This window comes from Mirounga leonina, unplaced genomic scaffold (assembly GCF_011800145.1).
Source record: "Mirounga leonina isolate KUSES-001 unplaced genomic scaffold, KU_Mleo_1.0 Mir_151, whole genome shotgun sequence".
NCBI classification, from domain to species: Eukaryota; Metazoa; Chordata; class Mammalia; order Carnivora; family Phocidae; genus Mirounga; species Mirounga leonina.
Window position 1 is genome coordinate 38,388,700 of NW_023270377.1, and position 16,708 is coordinate 38,405,407.

The 16,708-nt window shown below is 35.1% G+C and overlaps 1 protein-coding gene across 2 annotated transcripts in view; it reads right to left on the reverse strand.

The window, feature by feature from the left end:
• Nucleotides 1–16,708, reverse strand: part of SLC39A10 (solute carrier family 39 member 10) — a 67,093-nt gene that overhangs the window by 18,802 nt on the left and 31,583 nt on the right. For both annotated transcript variants that reach the window (XM_035007497.1, XM_035007498.1), the window contains exons 4-5: nt 5,184–5,353; nt 2,696–2,884 (exon numbers count right to left, since the gene is read on the reverse strand). In XM_035007497.1, the coding sequence (XP_034863388.1) occupies nt 2,696–2,884; nt 5,184–5,353 (359 nt within the window). The remainder of the gene's footprint in view (nt 1–2,695; nt 2,885–5,183; nt 5,354–16,708) is intronic.

The following is a 16,708-nucleotide window of genomic DNA, read 5'->3' on the forward strand; positions in this document are numbered from 1 at the left end:
AGAGAAATACTAAATTATTGTTATAAGCCATTACGCTGTGGGTTGTTCTGCTTCACAGCAGTAAGTAACAGAAACTGGGGAAACACCAAATGTTCAAGAGAAAGTAATATGGAGACAACTTAAAGAGAAGAAAAGAAACAGCAGTCATGAGTTAAAGAAGGGAAAAAGAGGGGTGGGGCGGGGGGGGGGGGGAGAGCCAACACTAGTACAAAAGTGTTAAGAAAATGCAAACACCAGCTGGGATTCTGTTCAACTGCTTTGGTTCTGATTGTCTACTTTTCTAAAAACTTGCCAAATCATTACCCTCAGAGCCTCAACTTGCTGAAACCAGTCAGCATCTGATGTATTAATTTATGCTCTGAAAGCTTCCTTCCAATAAATGATTCTTCTACAGAGATGGTCCAATATCTGTTCTATTCAAATACCACTAATTCTCTTTCTTCAAAAAATGCCATATACTTTTTCATCTCTGGTTACTCATTATGCTATTTATCATAAAAAAGATATACTGATTTACCTGCCCAGAGTCCTTTCTTTGATATACTTAAAGAATTTCTTACTAGTAGATTTAGGGGCTCCTTTCACAGTTATTTACTTCCCACAATTTCGAATTTACAAAACGAGTACCATGTTCTACAGGGGACTCTATTCTCCTGTATTAATAGTTTACAAAAATAAACCTGTTTAATTTAGTCAGTAAATTTAAATTCAAAATGAGATCAAGATTAAATTATAAAAAACAGAAAACTTTATCTTGATCTCTTGAAAGACTACATTTTATATTTATCTGTAAGTTATGCAGACCCTAATATTTTATACATATTATATATTAATATTTGCTGCCTCAGTGTTAACAGGTACACAAAACTAAAGAAAATCAGGGCTTTACAGTAATTCCAAAACTTCTCTATATCCTTTGCAATGGACCCTAAAATTCCTGTATTTCTTACCTGTCATCAACGATCAACTTATTCTCTCATTGAAAGAATTCTCTTCGTCAGCTTCTCTTACCCTTTTTATGATATGACTCTAGTTCAAGCTCCCATCACCCCTCTTCTGACTCATTTCCTTCTACCACTCTCACCTTGGCATCCCTCCCACATTATTCTCTTCTTTACCCATTCAACCTTTCCACACAGCTTTCAAAAACCAAATACTGTTAGATTTCTTTCACTTTTGATCCTTCCCAGTTCCTTTTACCATTCCTCAGATGATAATTTATTGGCACATCATCTTGATCACCTTTCTTTGGAGGCAATTAAATATGATGATGTCCAGACTAAAACATGGCAATTAAAATTAAATATACTATTTAGAGTATGATACGAAAATACAGATAAAAAGTAGGTTTATTTCCCATAGATTTAGATAGCAACTGGAAACCATGACAGATGAGTCATAGTTTCACAGCTAGTCTGTGCCTAGGCAAGAATTAGAATCACTCCCCCTGAATCTCAGTTTAGAGCTCTGTTCTGGGGGGAAATCAGAGGGGGAGACAAACCATGAGAGACTATGGACTCTGAGAAACAAACTGAGGGTTCTAGAGGGGAGGGGGGTGGGTGGATGGGTTAGCCTGGTGGTGGGTATTAAAGAGGGCACGTACTGCATGGAGCACTGGGTGTTATGCACAAACAATGAATCATGGAACACTACATCAAAAACTAATGATGTAATGTATGGTGATTAACATAATAAAATAATTTAAAAAAAGTTAAAAAAATTAACCATATTTTATCTCAAAGAAAAAAAACACATACATACACAAGCAAAATATATACATAAAAATAACATAAAGGTTGTATTGTAAGAGTGGACCGTATATATATTATGATCATGACTATCCTTTGTCTTTGAGGAAAAAGATTTCTTCTTTTTTTTTTGAATATTTGTAGTGAACCAGCAAAAAGTTAAGAATGTTCTCTTTTTTGTATAAGCTTTTTAAAAATGTTCTCTAGACATAATACACTGTTCCTCTTAAGCAGAGTATACTGAAGATAATCAGCACTAGTATCACAAACATGTTAGGGAGATGTTCTCAAGACAGAGCTTTAGAAACAGATGTAAACCACTGTGAAAAGGGAAGGGTGTAAATGGTAGTAGCCCTGAAATTACTTAGGGGAAAAATTATTTTAGATATTTATCTTATTCTCACAAATGTGCCATGAAACACAGCTCATGACAAGCAGGGTATTTCATCAATAGTCTCAACATCATCTCCCAAGAGGTTCATCACCATTTCTTTCATTTCATTATATTTCCTTCCTACAAGCCCCCCAAATCTAAATCCTTCTCACCTCTAGTGCTTCTACTATTAGCATTTCTGATAAAGAAATGTGTTGTGTGAAACATTTTCTTTGAAAAACAGGACAATGAAAGCCACTTATACTTGAAAATATGACCTAAGTGGAACTCTATTTATACATTTTTGGTTTTTTTAAATAAACAGAAATTGGCCAATAGCTTTTCCTACCCTATTTAAGTCAACTAGAAAAAAATCCAACAAAGTAACTAAAACTAAGAATGCTGTATCTTGATTATAAATGACAAATGTAATGACAAAGAATGACAAAGATCAAAGTCAATGTTTCCTTTAATACATACCAATATCACAATTAAGCATGTGGCCAGAAAACGATTTTTTTTTTGTTAAGTTTTCTATCTCAGAAAATGGGAGAAGCCATTAAAAAATACTTACTCTTTGCTGTTTGTAGTGCTTAAACATTCTAATGCAGTGTTCAATGATAAATAACAAGTAAATGCCTCCTAGGGCAACAAGTCCTTTCAATACAGCATCATATTCTTCCAAAAACTTCTTAGATTCATGTCCATGAGAATGTCCATGCCCATGCGCATGTTGATGACTGTGATCATGTCCACCCTGAGACTATTAATAAGAATAACAAAAACTTCTTGAATTAAGTAATTAAAAATGCTTTTTAAAATTTTGAGATTATAATCTCCTAGAAGACACACAGAAAATACCTTTCAATTTTTGAAGTGGTTCTCTAAATATTATTTCACTTAAATATAAGTAGCCTCCTATTGAATTCTGATGTTCTCAGTGGCCTAGAAAGTATTACATGTCATGGTAACTCGAAGACCACAAACTCAAATGCCTATAGGGGTTAAGATACATCCTATAGTGAGAATGGAGCAGCAGTAACATATTAAGGAGCGAGGGGTCCTTTGTAAATTGAAGGAAACAAGACCCAGATGCCTAACGTTTAGTAAAAATAAACTAATTCACCAGCAGCTCAAAACCTGTGACTCTCTGTCATCTGACTTTTTCTTAAATTGATTATATTTTTATGCTTTCTCTTATAAACTATTTTAAACAAGCAATGAGGTGCGACCTGTCCTTATACTGTGGAACAATAGCAGAGTATATACTTAAACGTGTTTAATTCTCTACATTTTAAAGCTCTAGCAAAAACAAATGTACAGAAACAAAGTTACTTTTTAATTGCGAAATGAGTAAGCTTCACAACAGTGACCTTAAAAGTTAGAGAACTAAAGTATTTTCCTTCCCTATAACATTTGTATTCCTTCTCCATTTGCTAGTGGCCAAGAGAAGGTTTCCAAACTTCGCAAAGAAGGCAAGACCATTCAAAAGATTACAGCTTTAAGTAATTAATACTTCTTAGAAAAAATAAGTTAAATAGCACTTAAAGACTATTCTCACTTCAACTGTCCTTACTTGGCCTAGTTTTAAAACTGCTGCTTTTCTTGATGACTGGTAAAAAGGGTAAGCAAGGGGTGGGAATAAAGGGGAAAATAAGTAAATCATCAACTTACCAAAAAAATTCATATTCACAATTTTAAGATTCATTAATCAATTTAAGGCAGTGCTATATATTATTCCAGATACCACATCTGGAATTCTCAACCAAAAGTGAAGAAGGGGAGAAGGATTATACAAAACACACAAATACAATTCTGGGGGCGTCTGGCTGGCACAGGTGGTAGAGCATCCAACTCTTGACCTCTGGGCTTTAAGTCCCAGCCCCACACTGCGTGCAGAGATCACTTAAAAAAAAAAAATACAATTCTGTCTCCCAAATATTCCAGAAGGAGGTGGTAAGAATTAAAAAAAATATTCAAACCTATAATTTGACATTTGGAAAAGAAAAAGCCCCAGGATTTTCATAATTTGAAGTAAAAGCAGTAATACTGGATAAAATCCTGGGAGGATGATAAGCAAGGTAACTAGAGTGTGGGCATAAGATCTTATCATCAGAAGCGTCTCCTGGAATATGGGGCATCTGGGTCAGTCGGCTGAGTTGCCGACTCTTGGTTTCAGGTCATGATCTCAGGGTACTCCCTGGGTGGGGAGTCTGCTTGATGATTGTCTCTCTTTGCCCCTCCCCTCACTCAAATGCACATTCGCATACTCTCTGCCTGTCTCTCTCAACTAAATAAATCTTAAAAAAAAAAAAAGTGTCCTAAAATAGAAGAAAACAAGTGGTATGCCAGGTGAAAAGATAAACAGCCCCAAGTGTAAGGCGCTAAATGCCTAAAATTGTTAACTGAGCATGTCAACCTATTCCTGAACAAATAAAGTGCCTGTGGCATTATGAGACCTCTTAGATATTTCTTCTAAAGGCTTTCTTACAGATAAAAGTCAGTGAATGGTATATTTCAGAACTGCTAACAGAGCATGTTTTTTTTTAAATTTCAGCTCTACTGAGGTTAAACTGACTTACAAAACTAAGATATTTAAAGTGTACATCATAGTGATTTGGTATGTATACACTGTGAGGGGGAAAAAGTAAAACGATGTTACCAATTTCTGTTGCTATTTTAAAACCTAATGATTCAATTTATCTCAAAAATATTGCTATTGGGGTGCCTGGGTGGCTCAGTCATTAAGTGTCTGCCTTCGGCTCAGGTCATGATCCCAGGGTCCTGGGATCGAGCCCCGCATCGGGCTCCCTGCTCAGTGGGAAGCCTGCTTCTCCCTCTCCCACTCCCCCTGCTTGTGCTCCCTCTCTCGCTGTGTCTCTCTCTGTCAAATAAATAAATAAAATCTTAAAAAAATATATTGCTATTAAAACTATGCAAATGGGAAAAATACTTCATCCTACAAGCAAATAAAACAATTACTAGATTGGCGTGCTACACAGCTTGCTAATGAAGGACCTTTTCGCTTAAATATTTTTTTTTAAAGATTAAAAGTTTCTTACATGGGGCAGTAGATGAAGAAGGGCATCTCCACTCATTGTTCCTACAGCTAGTGCAACAAGGAAGGTCAGAAGAAATTTGAAGCATCCTTGGTTAATGATGGGAACCAAGATCACGCCTAGCAAGGAAAGCAGGCTAATGACAGTGATAGAAACGATACCACAAATCCATGCTGTAGGAAAGAAGTTAATAGTCAACATTAACATGACAATAGAAACCAAACAGCTCTAAAGAACAATCAACACAAGATAAATGAGTCATGGAAGACAGGTTATCTTAACCTGGACTTTGCTTTTTAAGAAGTTTTACATTTTGGCACTGCTATATTTAAAAACAAAACAAGACAAATAACCACATAACCAACCTGAATACTTAAAAGAATCAAGAAATTCAGACCTTCGTTACACAGTCATAAATAGTACTTTCAGTAGCCCACCTTATTAGAAAAAGGGACTTAAAATGACTTCAGGCTGTGATTCATTCTTAATATCTAGACCATAAATAAAATTTTACCAAGGTATAAAGGTAAAGCCAGAGCAATAAAACTATTTATTTAGAGAATATAATTATAAAACCCTGCTGTGATCATTAGAAGAAGCCAAGTATCTAGTGTTATCTTTGTAAATCTTTCTAATAGGAAGTTTAAGAAGCTTAACATATCAGTCCAAAAATGGAAACATATTCAGAACAGATACAAAAAAGGCTTATTAGTTAGCTTTTTTGTAGTTCATTTCTTATTTTCACAAAGGATAATTCAGTCCAATCCCCTTGATATCATCTTTACTCCATAATCAGCTCCAAACTCCCTTTCCTCCAATTTGGGTTTCTGTATCATTTTCTACTTTTTAAAAATTTCACTACATTTTTTTTTTAAAGATTTCATCTATCTATTTGACAGAGAGAGACACAGCAAGAGAGGGGTCACAAGCAGGGAGAGTGGGAGAGGGAGAAGCTGGCTTCCCGCGGAGCAGGGATCCCAATGCGGGGCTCGATCCCAGGATGCTGGGACATGGAGCCGAAGGCAGATGCTCAACCGACTGAGCCACCCAGGCGCCCCTTCGCTATATAATTTTAACTGAATCAGAACACAAGAGAAATGTTTTCACAATATGACTTGTGAAAAACACAAGTGTGATGGAAAAGGGGGAATTCTATGCACATTTCTTTAAGCTCTCTATAAGCAGATTAGACACCAGAAATAATGTGAGTGGTTCAGGGCGTGGGGCATTTTCACTAAAGTGAGATTACTTTAGGGGTGCCTGGGTGGCTCAGTAGGTTAAGTTCAGACTCTTGATTTTGGCTCAGGTCATGATCTCAGGGTGGTGAGATCAACTCCGTGTCGGGTCCTATGCTGGATGTGGAGCCTGCTTAAGATTCTCTCTCTCCCTCTGCCCTCCCCCCATCCCCCGCTCACACACATAGACACATGCTCTTTCTCTCTCAAAAAAAAGTAAGATTACTTTCTATTAATGGGTTAAATGAAATGGAAATGTTTTAAGTTTAAAAATTCTGCTTAATTTTTACCTATAGAAAAGTTTACTAAAGAATGATAATTTTGTAAAGTTTTTAATCTAAAATGTTATTCTCATCAAACCCAACAGGACTATAAATCTGCTGAGAGATTTTATGTTAAGTGTTACAGTAAGAGAACAAAGTAAAATGCATTTCAACTAGGTAAAAAAATTGTCAAAGACAAAGAGAAGTAAGGATAGGTAAGGAAATGAAACTTTAATTGACCCACTAAATGCTGTGCTTTATCAATACAATTGTGTTTATTCACTGGACATTTTAGTCACAGTTTCCAATAACATTAACACCATAAACTAATTCTAAGCTAAATTAGCTCGCAGGATTAAAACAATAGGTCATCTACTACTAATGTAAGCTCTATGGTTTATTCTAAATCTAACATATAATTTCTAATACAAAAATGGGTGATCTAAAAGGCCAAAAGAAGGTGGAAACACACAACCAGAATTTGGATTCAGTGGCTTTAATACTTGCAAAGATTTGGGAGGAAGGAAGAGGGAAAGGAAAAAGATTCATTATGAAGTCAACATCCTTGTTAGTGAAACCAAAGGGTAAGATGAGGATTCCCCCAACTATGGTTGGGATTATAAGGCAAAATGGAACTAAGGTCAAAAAACCCTATTCTAAAAAGAAAAATAGAAAGTCAAATAAGGTTTAAAAGTTGACTTAATATTGATGACCAAGTTAGTTTATCTCCTTGTCCCATAAACACAGGCAGGAACAATAAAAATCAGTGGGAGAGCCTGAGGAAATAGGTTGGAGTAAAGTGGCCATTGGTATACAAAAATTCAGGGAGCCAATAAAGTTATGGGTCAACTAAACCAACAAAGGTTTGTCAAACTACCACAGCTCTGTAGCTCCAATCATAGTAATGGGGAAAAAAGTGGACAAAAGATACTTGTAATAACTAAATGGGACAAATTGAGGCTGGTAATAAATACATTAACCTAAAGGTAAAATGTCTCATATTAATATACAACTCTCCCCTCCGAAATATAGTTTTCCTTACTTTGGCAATAATTCTATTTAGAAGCACTTTTTCTCAAAACAATCAATCTAAATGCAATTTCAATTAAGAACTTAAAGAAAAACAGCACTAAAAACTACTTAGAAAACCCAGTAATTCATATTCCAAGATATTCTGTACATACTAATATATGTGGATGGGGATTGCCAAAACTACAGATGAAACCCAAGACACACTATAGAAACAAATTTTGTGACTTTTCATAATTACTAGAAATTTTTATTAGTCAGAATTATTTTGTTCAAAAATGCACTGGAATTAGTCACCAAAATTATCCAATAAAAGTATTTCTTATTTTATCCCTATGTCCCCACGTCTAAGACAATATAGACCAGATTATAACCAGATTAAGATACTAAATTAGAATCCACATTTACCAAAATCTAGTTGGGTAAATCTTATTTAACCTGATCTTTTCTCTTTTCTAGGGTTATGTTCTACACTAGGAAATATATATTCCTTTCTTTCTGGATTTGCCTTTTAAGATAGCCGCAGTAGAAATTAAATTTCTAAACCTTATATAAAGAGAATACCATTAATTTGATACAGTAGATATTTAAGATTAACTTACACAAAATAATTTAATAAATTAGCATTAGAAGCATTATTTTAAAATTTGAGATTAGAGTAAGACCCTATTAAACCAACATATATTCTTATAAGCGTATTTCTAAAAATCTAATCATTAAGAGTTGAGAGAAAATGTGATTCTATTCCCTAATCACAAAAATTATATCTGAAAATGAACATTACTCTAAGCAAATATTTCCTTTCTAAAATTTTCATATTAACTTCTGGCTAAAGGTATTCTGAATGTGATGAAAAGTCCAAGAAATCATATGAAACCATAAACATTTTGCACTATTCTGAGATGACTTAGAGTCTCAAATGGCTTTTGGTTAATTAGCTAAAACCAAGTTGCCAAATGACAAACCAAAGAAAACTGAATTCATGAAACATTGATTTGCCAATATGACAGGTGAGCTAAATATATTTTAACTTAAGACCAATCACTGACTAACACATTAAATTACCCAAGTGCTTACATAAATAGTTGAGGGAGGGTCTGAGTGCGAAAGGGTGTATGAGTTCATGTGTGCACAAATGAGTACATGTCACATATTACACACTCCCAGGTATAATTTCTTATGTATCAGCTCTGAAATTATCTCTTTCTCATCCATTTGGGAAAGTAAATCTGTGAAATGTTTGAAAGACAGAAGCCCATTTTATGATTAGAAAATCTTTGGCATTTGTGATATTTGACACCTGAAAATCAGAAAATACAAGAAAACATAATCCCACAAAGGAGAAAGCCTTACATAAATCTATCCACCATCAGAGAACTGCCCACCAGGGTGCCATCCTCAATGTATCTTTGCGGGAATGCCGTTTACTTAGAATAAAATGTGAATGATGCCACTTGGAATCATTCAGTAAAATGGTATTATACTGAGCTTGGACAGCGGCCCCTCCGAAAGGAGTTGATACATATATATACATGCATGCATATAAACACACACTTTAAAAAAATAATTAATACAAATGCTTTTGGTTTTCTGGTCACAGAGTCAAATGATTGTCAATAAATTGATTACTGACCAACAATAAAAGCCAAGAATCAGAAAAAGACTATGCTCTTAGATTAAAATTATTTTTTTTTAAGATTTTATGTATTTATTTGAGAGAGAGAGAATGAGAGAGAGCAAGCACATGAGAGGGGGGAGGGTTAGAGGGAGAAGCAGACTTCCTGCCGAGCAGGGAGCCCGATGCGGGACTCGATCCAGGGACTCCAGGATCGTGACCTGAGCCGAAGGCAGTCGCTTAACCAACTGAGCCACCCAGGCGCCCCAAAATTAAATAATTTCTATAACTATGAACACCTTATATAACTTTTTTAAAATCAGAGTTTTCTCATTTTTCCAACTAGAGGAGATACGTTTAGTATGCTTGCTACCTTTAAAAGATCTTTTAATTGACTTAAAAAAATAAAGTATAGGACTAAAAAGGATCCTATAACTTCCAGGAACATATTTTGTACATAAAACAGAGGGCACAAGTGGGGTTATTATAATATAGTTTAATTATTCCTCCATATATGCCTTGCCTTGATTGACAGAGTTGGAAATTATAAAAAACAATTTCAAAGATGTCAATTATTCTGCCCCTTTAGAAAGATAATTTTTTCAATTCCTTGCTGACCAGGAGCTACTTAAACTGGCAGTGTCATACTTTATAGATCTAAAGGACTTTAATAATATACACTGGCATTCCTCAAACTGTCTTCATCTAATTCTCAGGTGGTGTTCCAAGGAGAGTGAGAGGAGAATTTAATGATCAGAAAGACTTGGTAATTCTTGGCTAAACAAGTTCCCTGAGAGCCTTTAACAGCTTAATAAGCACTGTGAATCTCTGCAAGGGGAACAGAATATGCGGCATATTTCTAACTCACTTGATCAAGGAACCTATTCGTACATCTCAATGAACCAGGATCCTACAAAATATGATTTGGAAAATTCTAATGTAGATCAATATCCTTCTACTTTACAGATTTGCATACTGAGGCAGAGAAATGTTAAATGTTAAAGAATACAAATTTACACCTACTAGAATGGCTAGTAAACACACACACACACACACACACAAGTTGGCAAAGATGCAGAGAATCTGAAACCCTAGTACACTGCTGATGGAAAAGTGAAATGGTGCAGCCACTGTAAAATGGTTTGGTTATTCCTCAAAAAGCTAAAAGGAATCACTTTATGACAGGAATTCCACTCGTAGGTATATATTCCAAAAGAACTGAAAGCAGAGACTCAGATACTTGTATGCCTGTGTTCATTACAGCATTATTCAAAATAGCCAAAAGGTGGAAACAACCAAATGTCCATCAATGGATGAATGGATTAACAAACTGTGGTATATGCATGCAATGGAATATTATTCAGCCATAAAAAGGAATAGAGTTCTAATAGATGCTACAATATAGATGAGCCTTGAAAACTATGCTGAGTGAAATAAACCAGACACAAAAAGACAAATATTGTATGATTCCACTTACAAGAACTATCTAGAATAGAAGAGTCAAATTTAGAAACAAAAAAGATGAGAAGTTACCAAGGGCTAGGAGGAAAAGGAAATGAAGATGTGTTGCTTAATGGTTATACAGTTTCTATTTGGGGTGATAAAAAATTTTTGTAGTAGATAGTTTGGGGATGCCTGGCTGGCTCAGTCAATGGAGCATGCAAGTCTTGATCTTGGAGTTGTTCAAGCCCTGTAATGGGTGCAGAGATTACTTAAAAACAAAATCTTTAAAAAAAATAGTTTGACAGTGGCACAAGATTGTTAATGTAATAAGTGCCACTGATTTGTACATTTCAGGGGTTAAAATGGCAAATCTTAGGTAATTTATATTTTACCATAAAAAAATAGCTAGCTAAACTAAAATGGCAAAGTAAAAACTAAATCCAAAGTCCTCTCTTAATCCACTATTTTCTCCATTAAATTATAGTATTTTCAGAGAATTCTCAGCCAAGTGATTTATTTATTATCACTTATGTATTTAACTCTTAGAGGTGGCTTCACAGAAAGGAGGATCTATAAGAAAACTACATAAAATCATCAGAATATACTTGTATTTATTTCAGTGTCAACTGAAAATATATGAGAGTAAGGTTAAAGTATTTATGTCCCATCTAACATAAATTATCACTTATTTTTGCCAATGCTAAGAAATAAGGGATAAGGAGCTGTATTTTCCATTTCAGATAAATTAGAAAATTTCCAGGTATTTTCTATAGATTTCCAGGTATTTTTATAGGTTTTCCATCATAACAACTTCATTAGCAAAACAGCCCTACTATCTCTCACAAGTGTATGTTATTATAAATACATGTTTTCTTATACTGATTTACTGTTAATTTTTTAAAAGTAATTTTAGCTTTCCAGCACTGAAATTTTAAGAGTCATTCTCCTCACAACTTGTAAATCTTCTTCAAGAACAATTACAATCCTTTTGACCTACGAGAAGAAACATTGATTTTATTATACTTGAAATATTTTCCCGTGTTATTTAAACACTTATTTTTAGGGGTGCCTGGGTGGCTCAGTCAGTTAAGTGTCTGCCTTCGGCTCAGGTTGTGATCTCAGGGTTCTGGGATGGAGCCCTGCATCTGGCTCCCTGCTCAGTGGGGAGCCTGCTTCTCCCTCTCCCTCTGTCCCCTGGCTCGTGCTCTATTCCAAATAAATAAAATCTTTATTTTTTTTTTAAAGATTTTATTTATTTATTTGACAGAGAGCACAAGTAGGCAGAGTGGCAGGCAGAGGGAGAGGGAGAAGCAGGCTCTCTGCTGAGCAGGGAGCCCGATGTGGGGCTCGATCCCAGGACCCTGGGATCATGACCTGGGCCGAAGGCAGATGCTTAACTGACTGAGCCACCTGGGCACCCCATAAATAAAATCTTTAAAAAATAAAAACACTTATTTATAGAATTAATAACACTTATATTTACACTTACATAAACTCTACCATAATTTCCTAGTTGTAGAAAACAAGCAATTCAGGTAATAAAATTTATCTAATTTCTAACCAAATTATTGTGCTTTTAAATCACAACTTGTTTAGTATAAAGCAAACCAAAAAAAAAAAAAAAGTCCCAAAACAACAAATAGGCATCTTTTTAAAACTTATGCAAAACAATATGCAAACTATTAAACGCAACTAACAAATGTTTCCTTTATTTATACCCAAGATACCATATACAATAAAAAACGTTAAATGTCTGAAACAAGTTTCACTTATTTTCTGCAAATTAGGTCACTTAAAACGTTAAAGGTCTTCAAGCTTGTTATTCATCAACTCCATTTCTCATTATCTAGGGAGAAAATGCATTCTTTTAAAAGAAGCGCTCATCTGTGGAAACTTTCTAATTAACTCGGTTCAAAGCATGTGCAAGATGGCAGTTTTCTACACTGTTTCAGCATTTTAATTGGCAGAAAATGCTTAGCGGCCTATTCACAACCGCACCCACCCCTTGGTAATTAAGCTAGGGTCAACTCTATGGCTAAATGACCCAATCTTGTGAAACAAACGATTTCTACCATACACAGTAAATGGCATACTTGGTTTACAGCAGTCTTTGAACAGTAACGATAGTGGCTGTGTCACTATGGGAGACTTACATGGAACAAGTTAACCTTTCTTAATGGTGCAGCAGTCATTAAAAATAATTACTAGCAGGGCATTCTCTCAAAAATTTTAACATCTATCAAGATATAGTTAATTCAAGCTTCATTCCTGACAGTGCTAATAACCACCGGCAAACAACTAATCAATATTCACTATTAGTTATATATTTGTTTCCAAAATAAGTATAATTTCCTCTAAGGCTTTTCAGATTGAATAAACTAATTTTCAATATTATGACTGTCAAGCATCTGTCAACAGCTCTGTTAAAATACAGAGATTATGTCAATATTAAAACACAGAAAACTTTGACATAATCCACAGTTGATGTAAAAACGACTAGAATTTCTTAGAAGCCTTAAAATTAAAAATAGGCTACTAGTTTTAACTCTAGATGTGACAATCCTATCAGTTTTTCCATGTAAACAACAAATGTGTTTTATTTTTAATTTAAGCCAAATAATCTCAGACCTAACTTCCCCTTTTCTACTGCCTCAGTGAGAATTTATAAGCACCTTAGAGACTGTGGCTCTTAAGACGTTTACTCATCTACAAAGATCACTGAACATGAAGCCAGCAAAGGGAACATATTTTATCTGTCCAAAGACCAGAATTCAAAGCTACTATGTGGACTCACTTTCTCCGTTTTTACTGATCTTACCTGACTGAATAGGTACTTCCTAACAAGACTATTCTTGGGGGTTTTGTTTTGTTTTACTAATCTATACTTATAGCAATACTTACTTATACTAACACTTACGTCTACCACTTTGCTGCCTATGTCTGCATTACCTGTCAAAGCACTACCAAATATAACTATATATAACTCTCTGTATCTCCCAGTCACTTATGCTAGCAAAGCAGACTTAAGAACCTTTTTAGCAGGAATGAAGAGGGGCATACAGGTTACAATTTCAAGCTTTAGATGGAGAATACTCTAGTTCATATCATAGCTCTGCTAACTGGCATCTATGTGACCTTGGACAAGTTCCTTAACTTTTCAAAGCCTCCTTTCCTCAGCAAATAGAAGTAAATAAAAGTGTCCACCTCATGGGTTTAACAAATTAAATATCCTTGTAAAAGTATTTAGAAGAGTACATGGTATGGTTCCAATAAATATAGACTATTATAATTTATCTATTCTAAAGTTATTTTCCTACTGCAAAGAAATTAACCAGTAGATAGATAGGTACCTATGAGACTGACTTTGTTATGTATTGAGAGCATTTCCTTTCACTTGTATTCTTTGAAACTTTAATAAAGAATATCTCTATCCCAGGGGTGCCTGGGTGGCTCAGTTGGTTAAGCGACTGCCTTCGGCTCAGGTCATGATCCTGGAGTCCCGGGATCGAGTCCCGCATCGGGCTCCCTGCTCAGCAGGGAGTCTGCTTCTCCCTCTGACCCTCCTCCCTCTCATGCTCTCTGTCTCTCATTCTCGCTCTCTCAAATAAATAAAAATAAAATCTTTAAAAAAAAAAAAAGAATATCTCTATCCCAAATAAAACTCTTATATGTATATTGGGCTGTGATATTCTTAAACATGTCTATCTTATTCCTATGCTATGAAATATTTTTAAATTCTGCCCTTCCAATCTTTTATCTTGTCAGAATCCCATTTTTGGCCCATATTCACACATATCTATTTAGTTACTTTCATTACTATGCAACAGTGCCACTCCATCTTGGGCATTTCAACCAGAACTGCCCTCACTGTGATTTTGCACATGATGAAGTTCATGAATCTCATTCTAAGACTGTATTATCAAAGTATACTAAGCTGCCTGATATACAATTGACCTTTGAACAATGTGGGGTTAGGGGACAAACCCCTGCCCCTGCACATGCAGCCAAAAATCCAACTACAACTTTTAACTCCCCCCAAATTTAATTATTAATAGCCTACCGTTGACTGGAAGCCTTACTGTTAACATAAATAAACAACACATATTTTGTATATGTGTTATATACTGTATTCTTACAATAATACCTTTTTCTTAATTTCTTCAGTATTTCTAGGCTTCACGGTTCATCTGTGTGTTTTTTCAAATTGTTGCGAACCTTCAAGAAACTTTCCAGTATATTTATTGAAAAATATCTGCATACAAGTGTACACATTAAGCTCAAATCTGTGTTGTTCAAAGGTCAAATGCATTCATAAAATGATCTTTAAAGACTCATTTTCAACAAGGGTCTTTCCTGGGTTATAACTGAAAGCTTACAGATTAATATTAAGTAATTTATTCATTCAATCAATATCTGAATGCTTTCTTTTTGTTCAAAAGGCCCTTTAAGCAACTGAAGTCCAACAAAAAACAGATAACAAATCCAATTATGAAAATCCCCCAAGCTCTGTACTGGGATGGAGATATTCAGAGGGTGTCAGGAACAGAACTTAATTAAACCTAGGATGGTTAGTAAGTTATCCCAGAGGGTCTAAGCCTTGAGCTGAATCTTTGAGAAATCATAGTAGTCACTCAAATAGAAAGGTTCAGAATGTGAAAAGGCAGAGATAAATGAGGGAAAAACAGAATATCTATCATCAGGAGTTTGTTATGGTTAGGGCTGAGAGGAAAGAAAGGAATGGTGGGGGATAAGGATAGAGAAGTAGGCAGGCAGGGATCATATCCTAGAAAGCCTGACCAGCCAAGTAAAGGACTCCAAAATTTGAACAATGTAACATAATGCAGTTTCCTAAAATATAGGAGAAAAAAATATAACTAGCACATCACAACAAATCCACATTCTCATAGACATTACTGCTTACAATATAAAAGATATAATGAAAAACACTAGAGATCTAATGAAAAATATTAAATAGTATAAAGATACATGGCAAAATTATAAAGGTGATATCCAAATTAACTAAATTTGGAAGATAATAGCATAGTGATTGACTGCCCAGAGGATTTATGACAAACCTTAGGCCTGGTGGGCTCTATCATTTATCTATACCACAGTTTCCATGTCTGTAAGAATAAGAATCATATAATAGCTCCCTCATATAATAATTCAACACAGTGGGGCGCCTGGGTGGCTCAATTGGTTAAGGGTTCAACTCTTGATTTCGGCTCTGGTCATGATCTCAGGGGATCTAGGCCTGAGTCTGGCTCTGCACTCAGTGGGGAGCCTGCTTGAGGATTCTCTCTCTCCCTCTCCCTTTGCCCCTCCACTCGCTTATGTACTCTCTCTCTAAAATAAATAAGTAAATCTTTAAACAAAAACAAAAATAATTCAATAGAATACTGTTAAAATTTAGGGGGGGGGGAGGAAGCACGTGAAACACTTAGCACATGGACAGCAAAATGGCTAAACTCCCTCAGCTTGAATCCTAGCACTATCACTGACTAGTTCTGAGATTTTGGGAAAGTTATTAGGAGAACATTCTCCACCTTATATAACTGTTGTGAGAAGTAAAAGTCAATTGAGTTTAGAAGAATGCCTGTAATACCTGTTAATTAAGGTATGTTAGCTGTCACTGAAAAGAAAAAACTCTGTGTTGGAGAATCTCATTTGCATTTTAGAAAGGGAAGGTTATGAAGTTATTTCAACAATTCAATCAAGAACCAAGTTATGATGGAGTGGATAGAGTTAGAAGGTATTTAAGAGAAGACTCAACTGGACTTGACAACTGATTATGCAAGGGAAAAAAGGAAAAACAAAACCATAAGAGAAAAAGGTCAAAGATTTTCAGATTTTATTTAAAAAAAAAATGAATTGTTATGGCATTTGAGACTCAGTAAGAGGTACAAACTTTTTGTGGAGTAGAAGTTTTGGAAATATTAAGTG